The sequence below is a fragment of the Parasteatoda tepidariorum genome, chromosome 3 (genome assembly GCF_982258835.1).
Source record: "Parasteatoda tepidariorum strain Cologne lab strain chromosome 3, Ptep-v5.0, whole genome shotgun sequence".
Classification (NCBI taxonomy): domain Eukaryota; kingdom Metazoa; phylum Arthropoda; class Arachnida; order Araneae; family Theridiidae; genus Parasteatoda; species Parasteatoda tepidariorum.
This window is the reverse complement of record NC_141757.1, coordinates 72,410,664-72,429,172: the sequence shown is the minus strand read 5'-3', so window position 1 is coordinate 72,429,172 and position 18,509 is coordinate 72,410,664. Positions and strand designations below refer to the sequence as shown.

The following is an 18,509-nucleotide window of genomic DNA, read 5'->3' as shown; positions in this document are numbered from 1 at the left end:
AAATAAAGAAATAGAGCTCAATTATTGCTGAATCGTCAAAATTGAGAATTTTATTTCTGGAACTTAAAATGTTCACTAAATCCTCTTTGTGGTTTGTTTTAAAAATCCATACCAAATAGGAAATTAATAATCATACGTATTAGAAAAGATCCTATAAAATCAATTCGCATGGCTTAATTTTGAACTAATAAGGAATAAATAACAATTTGGTTGAAATTAGATGAATCAACGTTATGCAGGTTGTAAAATTCGGAACATGTACTAACCCTTTTGAGCAATTTAAAAAGCAGCATAACCAAAATTACTTTTTTTTAGTATGTTTCATACTTAGTGCATAAAATTTTATTTGTATTCGTTAAACAAAATGGTTGCCGTCCTGATTTTTATGCATTAAAAGGCAAATGTAAAACTTTAAGAAAATCATTTTAATGTGTGGCAGAAATAAAGATAATTAATTAAAAGATAAACATACCAATTTATGAAATTTTCTTTGTCCTAAGTATTTCACTTTTTAAAATTGTTATAAAACATTGATAGTTTTTTTAAACTAAATATAAAACCATAATTTGAAATTGTATTTAAATAATTTATAACAGCATTCAAAAGACTTACAAAGTCTCTAAAATACAGTAGTAAAACATCCATTGAGTATGTGACGTCTTAAAACGTGTTGAAGAACCGATGAGAGAAACTTTTATATATATATATATATATATATATATATATATATATATATATATATATATATAATTTTTTTTTGTGATATTTTAAAACGTGTTGAAAAATTAAAGATATCAATTATATTTCTTAGAAGTGATGTGAACCAAATTAAAATTACATTTACTTCTTAATTTAAAAAGATGGAAAAGTCTACATGTTTCGAGCTCTCAAAAATAGGCACCCATTTTCAAAACTCATTTACGGCAGATCAGGCTTGAGAGTGAGCTCCTATTTCTGAACGTTTGAAACATATCGATTTTTCAATCTCGTTAGTTTGTGAATCAAATGAAGTTGTTTATATTATCAAGCACATCTTCCCTATTCAGTTTCTCGCAATTATTCATTTCATAGATTAATATCAGTTTCAAATGGAATAAAACATGAACGTAATAGTAAGTATTCGCGAAGACAAATGACATAATGATCAGATGTTTTTAACTGAAAATTTCTCCCTGTGGTGTTTTATGAAATAATTTGATTTGGAATTGTAAATAAAGTCGCTCTGAAAGAAAAATGGAATTCTACTCAGCTGTTTTCGTCAATGATTTCAAATCTTAGAGCTAGTGCGTCACCAACTTGCGCAGCTGTAATATCATTCCCAGATCTGTCTGTGATCATCATGGTTACATTCGGTGAACTGACTGTTGCACTCTGCGTCCCAGCCGCATCCACCTCCCTGAGGAAAGAAATTGTTCAATATAAATCATTTGTTCCATAGTTATAAAAAACAATACAGGGTATCCCGTAATCATCGCCTTTGATGTACTGAGTGTTACGTAATGACCACTCCTATATTTTCTTGAATCCTTATCGAAATTAAAGTAAAAAGAAAAATGTATGAACTGTTGCAGATTGACATGCAAGCGAAGACGACGCAAAAACGTTATCGAAATTTGTCGAATCATTTGTAAGGAGCAGGATATTTGAAACCAATTTGATTACCTGATGAGTCTTGAAGGTGATTTTAATAATCGTCTTTAAACTCCTCACGGTTTTTTTTAGTAATCAAGCAGGTTTTGATGTTTTCTGTCCCGTTTTCTTCATTAGTGGTTCGTTAGATTTCGAAATCGTTTCGGTTTTTCGTTTCCTTAAATGACTATGAATTGTATTTGCTAACATTCCTAGGAAAATTAGACTTATTTTAGTGGTAAACATATAAAATACACAGGTGATCAGGTTACAAAGTTTTTGCTCCCTTTTGTAAATATAGAACAAATTTAATTCTTGATAAAAGAGGTTAACTTAGGTGATCAATTCAGAAGAGTGTTCAACTTGACAGGTTGCTTTGTATTTTCCTTTTAACAAACTTTGACATGAATTCAAGTTTTATTAGTTTTAAACTAAAAATAAGGTAACAATTTGATTATACTGCAATTTATTGAAATGCTTACCCGTTGATTTCAAGCTGTACGCCATGCGAAACACTTCTGTTGGATAAGTCATATTGACAGTGTACAGACAGACCCAAATCCTGATTGGTAACAATCATGTCATGGTGTTGGATGACTATATCATTCGAAAATTCTCCAAAGCTCTGAAATAACATAATAAAAATGAAGGAAGCAATTATTTTCATTACGAAGAACAACATTATAAATTTCTTAAATTTTTTCTTTTAAATTCTTATCAAACTTAATTAATTTAGGTTATACAAAAGAAAATAAAAGATGTTAAAGAATGAAGTACACAGGGCAATATAATGATAAGCCGCATTTTCCAATTGTTCAGTAGGAGTTCTTTTTAAACAGCGTTTAAAATGAAGAACACCACGATTCTTACGCCTACAATAAAATGCATTTGTGCTGTTATCTAGTCGAAATTTCTGGAACTTGTAGAGAGTCTATCTAGAAACAATATTAGGGAACTGCGTGAAGTATAAATGTTACCTTTCATGAAAGTGTGGCTTATCGCTATATTGCCCCAAACCTTTAAGTGTAAAATAGTTCTAATTAGTTTTATGTATTAATCATGAAAAAGTGGATTTATAAATGGCGTATGTATAAAAGGTGAAGAGCTTCTTTAAAATTTTAACAAATTACTGCCAAATGAGTAAAAATTTAAATTAAATAGTTATAATTCAGTTTTTTTCCGGCTTTTCTGTCGACAAACTGCTGGGTAGTGTTCCTTAGTATTGACCCTTCATATTTATTTTTCGAATCTTTGTCAAAAATGAAGTCAAAAAAGTATGCACATTACTGAAAAAGACTCAAACTGAAACACAAAACCTGCTTCATTGCACGAAACAGAGAGGAATAAAAAGGTGATTATTAAAACAAAGTTAAAAGTTTTCTACTGAAAATCAAACAGTTTTTGATATTTTAGTCCTACGACAAATCTCTGGGAATAAAAATGAGGACTAAATTATCAAAACCTGTTTGTTTGTGAGAGGCAATGTATAGTGCGACTTTGAGGATAACTCCTCCAGACTAAAAGTCTGGGGTTGTCTGCTGCTATGGTAACAAGCGAGAGCACATCTCTAATGGGGGTGAAATGGAGGAAAGAAGGCGTCGATTGGTTTACTCACGACCACTTTAAGACAAAACTATTCACCTTTCACCCCTATTCGAAGTGACTTTTCCTCGTTACCATAGTAACCGCCACGACGCGAGACGGATGTCTGGAGGAGTTCTCCTGAAAGCCGCACTATAAGTCTGAAGGAGATTACAAAAAACACACCCTAGGTGTATTTTGTTTTCTCTCGCTTAAATTATCCTTTGTGTCCCTACTATAAATATTTTATGTTACTTGATTCACAACGATTTAAAAAATATGTATAAATGGTGGGGATAGCGAAACAATTTTTATGTAACCACAAAATGATTCAAAAAGTGGTATAAATACGTCCAAATTAAAAAGAAAAAGCGTCAATTCTGGAGCAAGGGAAAAGATATTTTTGTTAATGATTCCGTAGCTTAAATTAATAGTTTGCAGAAATTGATGAATATTCAGGGCCTGATTATAGCCTAGGCCCAATAGGCATGGGCCTAGGGCGCACAATTTCTGAGGGGCCTCAAAAATTAGTAAAAACGCTAATTAAGGGTGGGCTAGCTATCTCTTGATTTAAGTACTAAATAAAAAATAATTCAGCTAATCAGTGACTTTTAGCAAAAATCACTGATTTCAATTGTTTGTGGTCACCAAACTGTTTTTTATTCTGACATAACATTGTATTGTTGTTTTGTATTTTGCATTAATTTATAGATACGTAAACTTTTTCTTAGAAAAATAATCTTCAATTGTCTGCTTTTAAAATTTCTTAGAATGTTTCTCTTGAATCATGCAGTTTAATGGATTCTTTTTCATTATTAGGACTACTCTTCAGTAATTTAATTTCAAAATATTTTGTAAGGGGCCCAGAAAATTTGGTGGGCCTTGGGCCTGAATTTGTCTTGATCGGTCCTTGTGAATATTGTATATTAAACAAGCCTCACGAACTATGAAAATTGCATGAAACAACGAAGTGACCTACATTCATTGCTTCCGTTTCTTATTCCTCACTCATTTTTCTTTCGGATCTGGAATCAAATATCGTAAAAACGAAATCAAATCTAAACAGATAATTTGAAAATCTTACGACTTTGTTTTTGCTGTAAGTAATAAATAAATAAAGTTATAAAAAAAATCTTTCAAGTAAAATACCAAGTCGAAGCAAACATAACTATTTGATTTGTGTTAATCAAATTTTATTGAGCCTTAAAAAAGTTATATAACTGTTAAACGCTTCGAATATTATTGGACGAAAATAGTCAAACATATTATTTTCCCAATATCAAGGTAAACCATTTTCTCTCGTAGTTATTTTGGATACTGTTATTTTCTTCATATAATCTGTGAAAGCTGTCGTCCCCAGTGGCGCAATTGGTTAGCGCGCGGTACTTATAATGCAGTGCATGCGAGTTATGCCGAGGCTGTGAGTTCGATCCTCACCTGGGGAAAGCTTCTTTTTTTTTATACGGTGAGTAATATTGGGATGAATGTTTAAAAAATTTTCAGAGTATAATTTTTTAATTAAGACAGATTTTTTAAATTTTTATTTTAAATAAACAACACAAATACTAAATACTCCTATTGTAAACATTACATAGTATTCATAATCACTTTAATAAATAACTATATTAAATGAGTTGAAAAATATAGTTCAATATTTTTTAGGAACAAATATTGGACGGAAAAAGTTGTGGGCTGAGCATTGCAGAATAATATTGTCTGTTGTCGTCCCCAGTGGCGCAATTGGTTAGCGCGCGGTACTTATAATGCAGTGCATGCGAGTTATGCCGAGGCTGTGAGTTCGATCCTCACCTGGGGAAAGTTATTTTTTATATCTGTTGAATAATATAAAGATGAATGTTTGCAAATTTCTCAGATCATAATTTTTTTTTTTTACCAAGACAGACTTTTTTTTTTTTTTTTTTAAATAAACAACATAAATACTAAATACTCCTATTGTAAACATGACATAGTATTCACAATCACCTAGGAAGAGTTCCTTTTTATACGGTGAATAATATTACGATGAATATTTACAAATTTTTTAGGTAATAAATCTTTTAATTAAGGCAGTTTTTTTTCTTCAAGTAAACAACCCAAATATAAAATATTCCTCTTCTAAATAATACGTAAGTATTCATTGACACTTTAATAAGCAACTATATCAAATGATTTGAAATATGTTTTGCATTATTTTTCAGGAACATATGTTTGACAGGAAAAAAAAAGAGCTCTGTTGAACATTGTTACTTTCTCAGAATAATCTGCGACAGCTATCGTCCTTTGGGGAGCAATTGGTAAGTGCGTGATTTTTATTAGGCAGTGCATGCAAGTTATGCAGAGGCTGTGTCGATCCTCACCTGGGGAAAGTTATTTTTTGTATAGTGATATTAAGATGAGCATTTACAAATTTTTCTGTTAATAAATCTTCCAATTAAAACAGTTAAAAAAAAACTGTAAGACCCAATTAAAAAATATTCCTCCTGTAAATATTACATAATAAAAACACTCTAATAAACAATTATATTAAGGGGGGACCCCACCCTGAGATGGTAAAACATTAACGTTTTTCTTGAATTTTTTTTAAGTAATAGAGACAATGCAGAGAATCCTTGTTTTTTTATGTTATTTAGCTACAATTTAAGTCTATTTAAAAAAAATTTCTTTTACGAAATAATAAAAAATAAGTTGGTGGCAGGTCCGTGTGTGGCTGGTCATCAAAAAGTAGCACCTCACTGACCTCATAGATTTAGAAGTCCTGAAGCATTGGAAAACGATTTTGCTTAGATTTTCTGAAGCATAAAGACATTATCTAAAAAGTATCATAGCGGTTTTTTGATATTCGCAAAATTACCAAAATGGCGACAGCTTAAAAAAAAAGTTAAGTTTTTCATTAAAAAATTATTCATTAAAATACTAATATAAAATCGAAATATAAAAATATCAAAATTATCCTATGCTACTTTCTAAAGAATATATTTTTACGTAATTCAAAATAAAGAACAGCTTATTTCGTTGTATAGATCATGAGAAAAACGTTAGGCCAGGTCAAAAAACGGCGTTTTGAGAAAAACGTGTTTAAAGTTTTGAGATACAGTAGGGGAAAACGTTTAATTTCATATATATCATGGTCGATAAATGAAATGCCTACAATAAGTTTCTATATACAGTCAACAGAATGGATGAGACACAAAAAGAATGTCGCCCCTCCTAATCCGGCCGAGCGGGCCTTTCTACCTGCTTAGCGACGACTCTCTATTTTCCTGTATAACTTTCAAACGAAGTTAGGTACCGAGAAATCGTTTTAGACAGACATTAGGAAGGGTACAAAGATTCGAAAAATGCAATAAATTTTTTTTCGAATTTTTGAAATATCCAGGTTGGGGTCCCCCCTTCAATGAGTTGAAAATTTTTTTAAACAAAATTTTTAAAGAACAAAAGTTTGACGGAAACAATCTACGTACAGCTGTCGTTCCTAGTGGCAATATTGGTTAGCCCACGAGTTATGCCGAGTCTGTAAATTCGATCCTCACCTGAGGGCAGTTTTTTTCATACGGTCAATAATATTAAAATGAACGTTTAGGAATGTTTCGAGTATCGGATCATGAATCTGTTAATTTAGACTGTTTTTTTTTTAATTTTTTTTTATTTATTTATTTATTTTTTTAAATATGCTACCCAAGTGTAAAATCTTCTTATTATTAACGTTACAAGGTATACATAAAGATTATTTAAAGACGTTCTTACCTGTTGTTTCACATCACAGTTGAGATCATGATAGGCCATTTTGATTTCAAAATCAATGCTATTGGCAACGTCAGCAACACATGAGTTAGGTCTGGATTTGGCATAAATTCGTCCGTTGAACACCTTGCTCGTTTTGACTTTTGCAATCATTTCTCTAGCTTTGCATTGAATGGTTACTAAAAAATAAAGAATTTTTTTTCCTTTACTTTTGACCTATGAACTTCTAGAAATCTTCTACTTAAGACAGAAACCTAATTATATAATTAATTGATGCTTAATTAAACTGTACTCGATTTACTGTTATGGTATAATTTTAAAGGACACTCAACTCTCACGATATTTGCTGCTTTTTTTGAGATAGATTTATTTTCCGATAAAGTGTTATGATTTGTGTATATAAAAAAAGTAAATCTTAATACAATAGTATCATTTTGATACGAAATTTTTTTTCGCTTAGATTTATTCACCAAAAGAATAAAATGAATCGGAATGATATAACAATTGCAAATACATTTAGAATGAAGTCATTGAAAAACATTCCTGCTGTTTTAATTGGAACATCTCATTTTGTTCCATTGACAACTCGTTAACCTGTACGAGACACTTCCTTAAAAGAATGCGACAAAGATTTTAGTGCTATTAAATCGTTAGCCGCTTAATAGTTGGCGGCAATTTAAGCTGTTCACACCATTTTGAAAATACCAATAAATGTCTGTGAACATGCCTCGGATTTGAGTGACGAGTGTTAGACGAACCGAAACGAAGGGTCAGTTGCTTATTTTGTCCCCTCTTCTACAGTAGCGTTTTTCTCCGTCTCGTTAAACATTTGTTAGCTGCCACTATTCCAGTGGTAATTCCTAATTCGACGATTAAAGCCCTATTGTTCTGTGGAGATCTTTGTGACCCTGTTACATTGTGACCGCTAGTTATGGTATTTAACTCCACCATGTTTTCTTTTAATTAGATATCGCTTTCAAATAGAGAGCCTATGAAGAAAGGTTCTAAGGGACAACTTTAAAATATTGAAATTTTTCAGAGAAAGACATTATTTTAGTCTTATTTAAGCAATCAAAACTGATTTATTCTGCTGAGTCATTAAGTTTTGAAGATTTCACGGGATAAAAGCACTGAGTTACATTCATTTGGAGTGGAAGAAGGTAAGAAATTGTTTGTCAGTGAGATTGAGATTTTTCGTCGAAAGACATATTTTTAGTCCAAACGACACTGATTTATATTTTGCTGAGTCATTAAATTTTGAAGATTTCACGGGATAAAAGCACTAAGTTACATTCATTTGGAGTGGAAGAAAGTACGAAATTGTTTGGCAATGAGATTGAGATTTTTCGTCGAACGACATATTTTTAGTAAAAACGACACTGATTTAGATTTTGATGAGTCATAAAATTTTGAATTTGCATCTCTATTGCTAGGGTAATTATTGTCGGATTCAATAAAACGAACGATTTCTGGTGTCATAATGATATTTTTCAAGATTTAAAGCTGATTATTCCATGTGAAATCCATATTTTTAAAGAGACCTGTAAAAAATTAAAAATATCTTTCAGTAACTGCCTGATTTTACTGAATTGCTTACCATAAAGGTTTCGTTTTAGGATATTTTATCATAGCTTAATATAAAAAAGGAAATTGTTTCAAAATTTTGTTTAATTTATTTCTATTTAAAACAAATTAGATAAACAACAGATATATAGCTACAAAATGTAATTCTATAATTCAAAACCAGAGTACAACGATTTAAAGATTATTTTTTTTAAGGAGAAAATTAAAAAGTGGCAACATAGTCATCCTAAAATAGCAAATTGTAGTTTAACAGGCACACTAATCGAAAAAGTTCACCACCTCTGGTATAGGCATTTTTTAAAAAAAATTCTCCTCCTCCCGTTATTAAACTCACTTTAAAAAATGGAAGACAGTTGATGGCCTGCGTCTGAATACAACATTACTTATAAATCAATATCCTGATGAAGAAAATTTTGGGAAAGAATGAAAAGCTATACAGGGTTATTCATAATTCCCTTCGCCTGTAAACGCCATTTTTCTTTACTACAACTGGCTTCAGTGGTACATGATACTGCCATCTACCGGCAACTGCTTAAATTAAAACTTGAATACTTTCGGAATAATTTCATATGTTCCTTTTTGCCATTTTCGTTTTTTTACTTCGAAACCCCGGAGGGAATTATGAATAATCCTGTATTTATAAGCAATAATTATGAGCGTTTTGTTCCTAATGATGAAATAAATGCGTTATATAAAAGATGCTGGTCATGGTAAAATGTCTGTGAACAAATAATGATCAATGAATTTATAAATTTCCTAAACAAATATCATAATGAAAAAAAAATCGAGAGAAAATATAGGAAACCATCCGAAACCGACGTACCATCATTTCTTAGCCGGAAATACTCAAACCATTTAAAAGAAGAAGAAAAAAAAAAAACGTTTCTTTATGCCGTTATTAAACTGGTCTCTTCAAAAAATGGCAAACGGCGGGTGGCCTGCTTCTAAATACAGCTGTTATGAGTGAAGAGTATCTTTAGGAAGAAAATTATGAGCAATAATGAAGAAAAAAGAAATCACGGATACATGAAGTTAGCTGCTGTTAGTGAGAAGGTAGAGATGTACCGAAGCATATCTTTAATGCAAGCAACTACCTGTGAAGGATTCTTCATTTCCTACATTCAATGTAGAATGGAAAAAAAAAGAAGCCCTTTTCCTTCAATAACTCTCGTTAAAATTTGTTTTGTTTTGTTTGTTCATAAAGTTTTTTTTTTCCGTTTAAAATTTCGCTGAAAGAGGAAGAAATCTGAATTAATTAAGGAAACAAATATGCGACTTGTACTTTTGAACTCTAAACTTGTAAGACATTAGAGAGGAAAATCCTTTTTTCTGTTTGTTTTTGTTTACGTGATCTAATTATTTTATCATTTACGTAGTATTATTCGAAGAATGCTTCTAATAATGGAAAGACTTATAATTGATGGTTGGACATTGTTTTAAAACATTGAATTAGAATTGAATCCGTTGGTATTTATGACCAAAAAAAAAGATCAGGTTTTTATAAGTAGCATTAGGTTTTTTACTATCCAGTCTTTAATGTTGTTGTTTTCCAATAAAAAAAATGCTTTGACATTAATGCATGCATATGTACATGCATGAAAATTTCACAGAAATTCTGAATTAAGTCTTTTCTATGACTATTCCATATGTTTTGAAAATGTTGAATAATAAAAAAAATATTTCATTTTATAACACTGTTTAAATTTTATTTGTTAAAACTGATTTTTTTCCCGATCTATTTGTCACAGAGTGGCATAAAATAATTTTCTTAATTTAAACAGAAGAATGACAGCCCTGCGTTTAACAAGGCTGTGGAATCGAAATTGGAGTCGGTTAGTTAAAATTTGTTAGGTTTTTAGATTAAAATTTAAAAGAAAAGTTTTTGATTTTAGGAAAATGCAGCCAAATATTTATAATTATGCTAACAAAAATAAACTCAAAGGAATATTATGGCAATGATTTAAATTATAACTTATCACTAAATTAAATTATCACACTCGAACGCTGTGAGATTGCGCTTAAGAGGAATTGCGCTTATGCTTTAGTGAATTAATGAACTGTTATAGTAATAAATAAATTATTCTTCTGATTCATAAGTTACAAAACCAAATTTGCTTAGCTAAGATGAAAATTGAATTGAATTGATTGAAATAGTAGCAAATTAATTGAATGCATCATTTGTCCGGAATATTCACAAAACATTTTTGTAGTAAAATGCTTACATATTTATGAGTGTGCGTGTGATATATAAATATTCAATTCTTTTCCTATTTTGGTTCTGCACAATCTCAATGTTTTGTACAAACAGAATTTTTTTGAAATTTATTTCTTCAATAGTGGAAAATTTAAATAAGTACAAGTCGGAGTTAAAGTGAGAGTTGAACATTTCAACTACCGACTCCACCGTTCTAGTATTTAACATGCATTATATTAGTAATTTAACAATAATCAATAAAGTATTTTCGGCGGAGACATAATGGTTAGTCAGTTTTAGTTGGTTTAATATATTTTTTGCTTATCGATTATTGCAAACTCAACGTAAACAACAAAATTAGTAAATTACTTTGCGTGTTGATAGTATATCCCATATTTATCTGAAATAGGCAAACTGTAGAGCTTCTATAAAATAGTAGTTCAAAAATATAGAGTTCGATGCTATACATTAGAGAGAGATACAGTCTCAATACAGATTTTTAAAAATAAATGTGCCGACACCAGTAAAACTGCCTTTTACTATGGATTAAATTAAATGTGGTGCTTAATAGTACGAGGGTCAAAGGTATAACTAAAATTGGAAATAATGGAATTAAATAGCCAGTCCTTGAGTCATTATCTTAGGAATATTCTCATTTCAGTTTCGTTTGTGGCCACAGCAATTATCTTTTTGTTTAAAGTGCCATTCGCCAGATTTCTGTACTAACAACAACAGCAACAAAAATATGACTTGTTCTAGGTAGCTACGCATTATACCCTTCGAATTTGCCTAGTTATCTGTTTTTTCTTCTTCTTCTTACTTTCAAGTCAGGCGTGTCACTGCCCGATTGTCACCAACTTTTGGTGCAGGTACCGATACATAAATCTTCTAGTCTTTTCAGTATTTGTCCCCTTGAAAAACAAGGTGTTTTATTTAACAATTTACAGCAATTCATAAATCAAACTGATTCATAAACTAACCTAGTTTTTCATACAAATGTTTAGAGCGTGCGCTTTAAGATAATGGCTAACGTCCAACATAACTTCTACTTATTTTCACTTACTTGCGTGGAACCAAAGCTGAGAATTATCTTAAGGCCGGACGTTTGCCGAACAACTAATGATGCACACATAGAACATTATTATTACTTCAATTTGGTGTATGATTTGTTTCGAATTAATTAAACTATTATAATATACAATTGGAACTATGATATTTTTGATGGACGCAGTGCGGTTGTTTTAAACCAATAATACGGCAAGAGTGTTACTTTGGCGAACACATAATTTGAAATATTATTTACAACGATTAAGGAAACAAAATGTAACTAAAAATATTCACAATACCATTGTAGCAGGCTGAAACTTCATAGGTTGTGACACCAGGTATATCTAAGTAAGGATCTTGAATGTGTGTTAGGGTTGACGTGGAATGATGTGACAGTCTGCAAACATGTTGACTTGGATCACCGTAGTCAAAGGATTGACACCTGTAATTGACGCTGAGACATTTCTGACGGCACTCGTCCAATGAGGTGACATCCTGGTAAACAGCGTCCACTGTCTTCAGCAATTTTCCATTCAATTTGCGGAACTCGCATAATCTGACAGGATCTTTGAAAGAAAAGGAAGAAGATTTTATCAACAAGAAGAATAAACTAACTAAGAAAACATTTGCAGTGAACAAAATACATATTTCGTTTTGCTAAATTATGCAGATAAATTTAAAAAATAATTTTAAAGAAAAGTACAATTTTTTTTTTTTAAATTTCTAACTGAATACTAGCAATGCTTCCTAACCTTCTCTTTTCTACAGGTGTTGAACCAGCATATTGTTCAAATTTACTTAAATATCAATATGGTGTTATAGCATATTGTATATAACCACAATACTGTACTTCGTAAACATGATAACACAATATTATTGTACAAACTGAATGGAACATGATTCAATTTAATACTTTATTAATGCCGTAACAAATTTGCTCTTGATTATTGTTTATGGTATACGTATTATGGTTTTGCAGTTTACCTATTTTTCTAGAAACATAGCATCGCTCTGATAATGAAAAAAAAACATACTTTGGTTTTTATTCGATATTTAAGCACGTATCAGCATTTTAATTTATTGCAATATTAGTCCTTCATAGTTATTTTAATATTCAAATAATGCTCTTTTGTAGAGTTATTTCGGAAATTACTTTTTATAGCAATACTATAGGGAAAAAATTATTTAGACTACGTTACGTGAGGTTGAAAAAAATAAAAACAAATATATAAGTTAAAAAAAGTTGATACTGAAATATACGTTTAATATGTCGAGAAAAATTTCGAATTTTTCTGTTTGTTATGGTTGGTTTTGGGTTTGAGTTTGACTTAAAAAGCTAAATGCTAGTTTGACCGTTCGTCATGAAAATGTTGAGTCTTTAACCTCTAAGACCTCATGACAAACAATGGGATGTAGCTGGAAAATTTTATTTTACTTAACATTCTAAATTTTCACAAAAAGCTAAAATTGAAAAAAAAAATATTTGAATGTTTTAAATATAAGGAAATGAAATTTTTTCCAATCAATAAATAATGTTTAAGTGTTTCTTGTCAAGTTTGCATTTTTTGAAGAATAAACAACTACACTATTAGAAACTTTAAATCATGTTGAATTACAATATGATTGAATTTATGATTAAAAAAAAATATCTGTATCAAATGCTCCAACAATAAATGAAATGTTCTCTTCCCAGCTTGACATCACTAATGCGGAAGTATAGTAATGATGATCGCTGCCAATGGCTGAGAATTAAACTTTCACCCGTTACCGCTGCCATTTTATGCCTCCAAGGTGTTACTTGGCCTCTTAACTTCCTCCCGTAAGGTGCTCTATCTCTTCACTCGGTTATGGATGTCACACAAGCATTCTTTTTTTAATGCCTTAAAAAAAATGCTTTTACGAAAACATTACTCCTATTGAATAAATTTTGCGGTTCAGATCATGTCAGCGATATGTCGATTCCCCCATCTTGCTCTAACGGTTCATGTCATTGGGTTTAGTTCTTTCCTGCAGACGATAATGCTTTTTTTGAGGCGGGAAAACATCCATTTCATGCTTCAGAATTCTTAATGTTGTTTTCAAACTTTATAAAGCCCTAAATAAGCCTAAAGCGCATAAATAGTCCATTCATTATTCTTAATGCTTTTTCTTTTCAGATCTAATGCTGTTAAGAATTTTTTTTTTAACCCTTTCAATCGCGATGAAAGGAACAAAACACCTTTAGCATTGCTGTAAGAAGTACAATAAAATAAGAAGAGTGTAGCTTCCCGTAAATATTCTTTAATAATGCAGTTATAAAAGCCATTTTATTTACAACAATTCATTGCAATGTAACGGAGTACATAAACTTCTCAAAATATTGTAATCAGCTTTTTGGAATTATCCCTAAGACGTTGTTAAGATATTCACGGTAGGATTTATGTTATGTGAGCGTTGTATTCCGTACGTTAATTTATGTTTAGGTCAATTTATGGATACGTTAGAAGTTGAATTTGTTGTTATAATTCAAGAAGTAGTTAAATTTTCATGAGTTTAATCTCACATTTGATAAACTTGATAACGTAATTAGTTGAAATTTATTTACGTCTTAAGATGAGAAAGGGATATTATGTGCTTGCTTTTTAGGTCTAATATCTGAGGAATACCTCAAGCATTTTAATATTTGACATTTAGCCACTAAAATTACCCATAAATATCTCTGCGGCTAAATGTCTAAATAATAGCTTTAAGTTTATGCAGGTTTTACATAATTTGAAGGGAAAAAAATTAAGTTACGTGACGTAATGAGTTTGTCACTAAAGTCTCAAACAGTTAGTATCACTTTAAAAAGAAAGAAGAATCTAAGTATTAGAAATAAGAAAAGAACATTTTTACACCAGGCTTTCGATCCAAATTAAATATAGATAATTTAAATTATGTAAAATTTTAATCAAATGACAATCGACAACTGAATTTTTGGTTTATTTTAGAGGCTTAATGAAACATTAATAGATCTGATATTCGACAATAATTTAGGATGTCAATCTATAAATTCCCTTTTTTTATAAGTAAATAAATATTAAGAATGATTGAATGTAAATATTAGTTTCAGAAGCAAGTATTTTGTACCAAACACAAAAAGGCATTGCGTTATCAGGGAAATTATTTATAAAGGTAATCATTATTGCTATTAATTGTTTTGTTGTTTAAAAATCCAGATTTTTTTAAAAAAAATCTTAATATTCAAATCTTTCGTAATATCAATACAGTTTTACACAAACAATTTCTTCGAAAATATGTACAAACATAAAAATATCTTAATAAATTTGTTTGTGCGAAAAATTGAAATTTAAAATTGTTGAAAATGTTCGATAAATATCGACAGTCCCATAGACGCTAAGATGGTCAACATCGCCCGATGAGCATTGCTCCGAAGTATCTATTTAATATTATAATTTCTCATTTAAACCAGGAAATGCCAACAAGCAGCATGCACTGAGGGGGAAAGTTAAATGTTGATAAATTTCTCATTTACACAGCCCGGCAAATGTCGATATCTAATATTCAATAAATGTGAATGTTTAAAAAATTCTCATTCCTATATATCATTATTTATCACTCTCATTATTTATTATTGTTATTCAAGTTTCTCATTTACACAGCCCGGTAAATGTGGATATCTAATATTCACTAAATGTGAATGTTTAGAAAATTCTCATTCCTATATATCATTATTTATCACTCTCATTATTTATTATTGTTATTCAAGTTTTTCATTTACCCTATCCGGTAAATGTGGATATCTAATATTCACTAAATGTGAATGTTTAGAAAATTTTCATTTCTATATATCATTATTTATCACTCTCATTATTTATTATTGTTATTCAAATTTCTCATTTACACACCCCGGCAAATGTGGATATCTAATATTCACTAAATGTGAATGTTTAGAAAATTCTCATTTCTGTATATCATTATTTATCACTCTCATTACTTATTATTGTTATTCAAATTTCTCATTTACACACCCCGGCAAATGAGGATATATAATATTCACTAAATGTGAATGTTTAGAAAATTCTCATTCCTATTTATCATTATTTATAGTCACATTAGTAAATGCGACATTCCGAACAGATGACAAGATTGTAAGTATTAAAAAAAATGATAATTGGAATTTTTCTGGCAATATTTTAAATCAATGCATTCTGAAAGTTGACATTTACCGGTTAAGTCAGTAGTAATAATATTAAAAAAAATGTCACATAGACTAAACGTGATTATTAAGTTGACATTCAATGGACCAAGTCGACATTTACCACAATTTGGACATCGCGATAACATTCACACGTAATTCACCGAACTCATTATGACGACCGAAACAAAAAGGTTAGAAAATAAAAAAAAAGTGATTAAAAGCATTCGTATTATTTAATTAACCTTTGTTTCGTGTGCCTTTAAACTGATTACGGGTAAACATTCAAGGTTAAAACAAACGCAATTAATATTCTCTGAACTCGACCAAACGTATGTTTGAAACTCTTATACCTTCTATTCCAGGTGAAGCCTTCGTCAAACAACTTAATCATGAGTAATGCGTATGGTTTCCAAAGAGATACAATCAACTGAAATGAAGCGCCTACGAGCGAGCAATAAAAATTAAAACTCGTTATCGTTCTTTCTTCCGCCTTTGAGCGTGATAAATAGAAGATTCTTCGGCAATGAAGCGAAATGAAGAAATAAAATTCCTAAAAAAAAAGTTTCGCGGGCGCTCGATATGAGAGGTGACCTGAGGCTCCCACAGAAATTTCTTTACCTTGACCTAGAGGTTGTGGGTTTGTCTTACAGAGCCCCCCTTTTTTATTTCAACCCCTTATATTAAAACCAGAAAATGTTCTTTCGCGTCTGAGTGACCTGCAGGACTAGTGAACAAGATTTGAAACTTGATGACCTCACCCAGTGACCTTTGTCTTTTGACGCGACCTACAGGAAAAAGCTAGCTAGAATCCCGCGATGATTCTGCTTTTTATTGCGTAAGAAAGCGTGAAAAAGGATTTCGCTAAATAGAATTAAAGTATTAATTCGTAGTTGTGGAGGTCAAATGGTAATTTTCTTCTTAACCCGCTGACATATGGATTAAAGTGAAACTCAATGGAACGGATAATTAGATTGTGTTATTTGTCATTCAGATTTATAATTGCATAAATCATCACAATAGTGCTGATGATAGTTGTAGATGTCACCGTTAATGTATGATATGCCAGTACTGTATAGAATGACTGGCATTTTTAGAAAAAGTGTGAAAAGTGAGAATTAATGCGTAATACATTTTCTGATACATTTAAGTTTTTCATTTGCCAATTTTATAGAATGTCTAGGCAATATGTGAAATATTAATTACTTCATACTTAGCCAATCGGCTTTATGCATTCCATAGAATATTGCATTTCATATAAAATTCTAGGCAATGCATGAAATATCAATTATTTCATACTTTGCCAGTCGGTTTTAGGCAAACTATAGAATTCCGGATTTTATACAATAACGGTAATGTTTACAAAATTTTCATAGTATTTGCAGACAAAAAGAAAAGCTAGTTTTTATGATTTTTGCATTCCGTTTATTCTTATTATGATGTTTTGAAATGTAATTTCATGATGTTGGAATTCTTAAGGCACTGAAAGCATTGCTGTAAAAATTACAATGGGAATAGCAAAGGTACTCTGGTGGCACAGTCGGCTAATAAGAAGCTATACCACGGGAGAAACTTTTAATCGCAAATTCTTTTTCCCCTCCATAAATAATTTAAAAGTATAGAAAAAGTGAGTTCAGGCAAGCCTAGAGTAAGTCACCTAATGGTCTACTCTAGATTTACCCGAACTTTTCTGGACTTTAAATTTTAAAATCGTTATGGAGGTTAAACAAAATTTGCGATAAAAAGTTCGATATAGCGCGATATAGCGTCTCCTTAAGGCATCGCTCACTCCATTGGTTGGAGAGTTGGGGGAGTGGGTTCAATTCTGGTGGCTAATAAAACCATCAGCATATATACGCAGCAAAATGCACGTTAAATCTGTCTGGGCTGAAAGTCCTCTAGTTTGTTTTTAGTGCGGAAAATTGGAGAGAATTCTGCCCGCGTCGTCTGACCAAGATCAGAATTACTTTGCATTCCTACCATGGCTTTTAATAGATAGAGCCCTGAAAATGAGGCCTAGGTAGTTGGACGTGGTTGGGTGATGATAAGAATTGTAGGAATTGATTAACAGTAACATTAATGTTAAGAAAGAGGCAATAAGATTGACATCAAAGTCAATCAACTTGGAATTTTTATATTACATGTTACCTTTATTCATTATGTATTAAAGTATTTCCTGACACACTTAACTATAAATAATGAAGAAAATATTAATAAAAACGAATCTCTATTTCTTATGATTGAAAAAAGTAGATTTGATCCTCTGAGTTTGACCACCACAGATGTATTCATCATCATAGTTATCCAGACAGCCCAATGTGGGCCAATGTCTTCTTCTGAAGATTTCTCCATAAAGATTACGGACATATCTTAGATCTCCAATTCTTTTTATTAATTGCAAGAAAATCAGACTTCACCGAATCAGCCCCTCTCAACCATGGCCTTCCCCGCTTTCGCTTTCTTCAGTGGGTCTAAAAAGCAATATTTTTTTTATCGTATTGTCATCACTCATTTGAATCACGTTGACCATCCAATTCATTCTGTTTATTTCAATGT

At 30.9% G+C, this 18,509-nt stretch overlaps 1 protein-coding gene, 1 long non-coding RNA gene and 2 other non-coding genes across 5 annotated transcripts in view; 3 read left to right on the top strand and 1 right to left on the bottom strand.

Annotated features, from left to right (window-relative positions):
• LOC107455704 (uncharacterized) overlaps window positions 1–18,509 on the bottom strand; it is a 67,801-nt gene that overhangs the window by 7,884 nt on the left and 41,408 nt on the right. Inside the window, exons 4-7 of the mRNA XM_043047185.3 lie at window positions 12,076–12,342; window positions 6,955–7,130; window positions 2,112–2,254; window positions 1,251–1,396 (exon numbers count right to left, since the gene is read on the bottom strand). Of these exons, the coding sequence (XP_042903119.2) occupies window positions 1,251–1,396; window positions 2,112–2,254; window positions 6,955–7,130; window positions 12,076–12,342 (732 nt within the window). The remainder of the gene's footprint in view (window positions 1–1,250; window positions 1,397–2,111; window positions 2,255–6,954; window positions 7,131–12,075; window positions 12,343–18,509) is intronic.
• The window catches only part of LOC147813896 (uncharacterized), a 73,782-nt gene continuing 59,815 nt past the window's right edge, over window positions 4,543–18,509 (top strand). For both annotated transcript variants that reach the window (XR_015432602.1, XR_015432601.1), the window contains exons 1-2: window positions 4,543–4,675; window positions 5,409–5,504. This is a non-coding gene — a long non-coding RNA (uncharacterized LOC147813896). The remainder of the gene's footprint in view (window positions 4,676–5,408; window positions 5,505–18,509) is intronic.
• Window positions 4,564–4,655, top strand: TRNAI-UAU (transfer RNA isoleucine (anticodon UAU)). Its single transcript is given in 2 exon segments — window positions 4,564–4,601; window positions 4,620–4,655. It is a non-coding gene; the product is annotated as a tRNA-Ile (tRNA).
• On the top strand, window positions 4,936–5,027 carry TRNAI-UAU (transfer RNA isoleucine (anticodon UAU)). Its single transcript is given in 2 exon segments — window positions 4,936–4,973; window positions 4,992–5,027. It is a non-coding gene; the product is annotated as a tRNA-Ile (tRNA).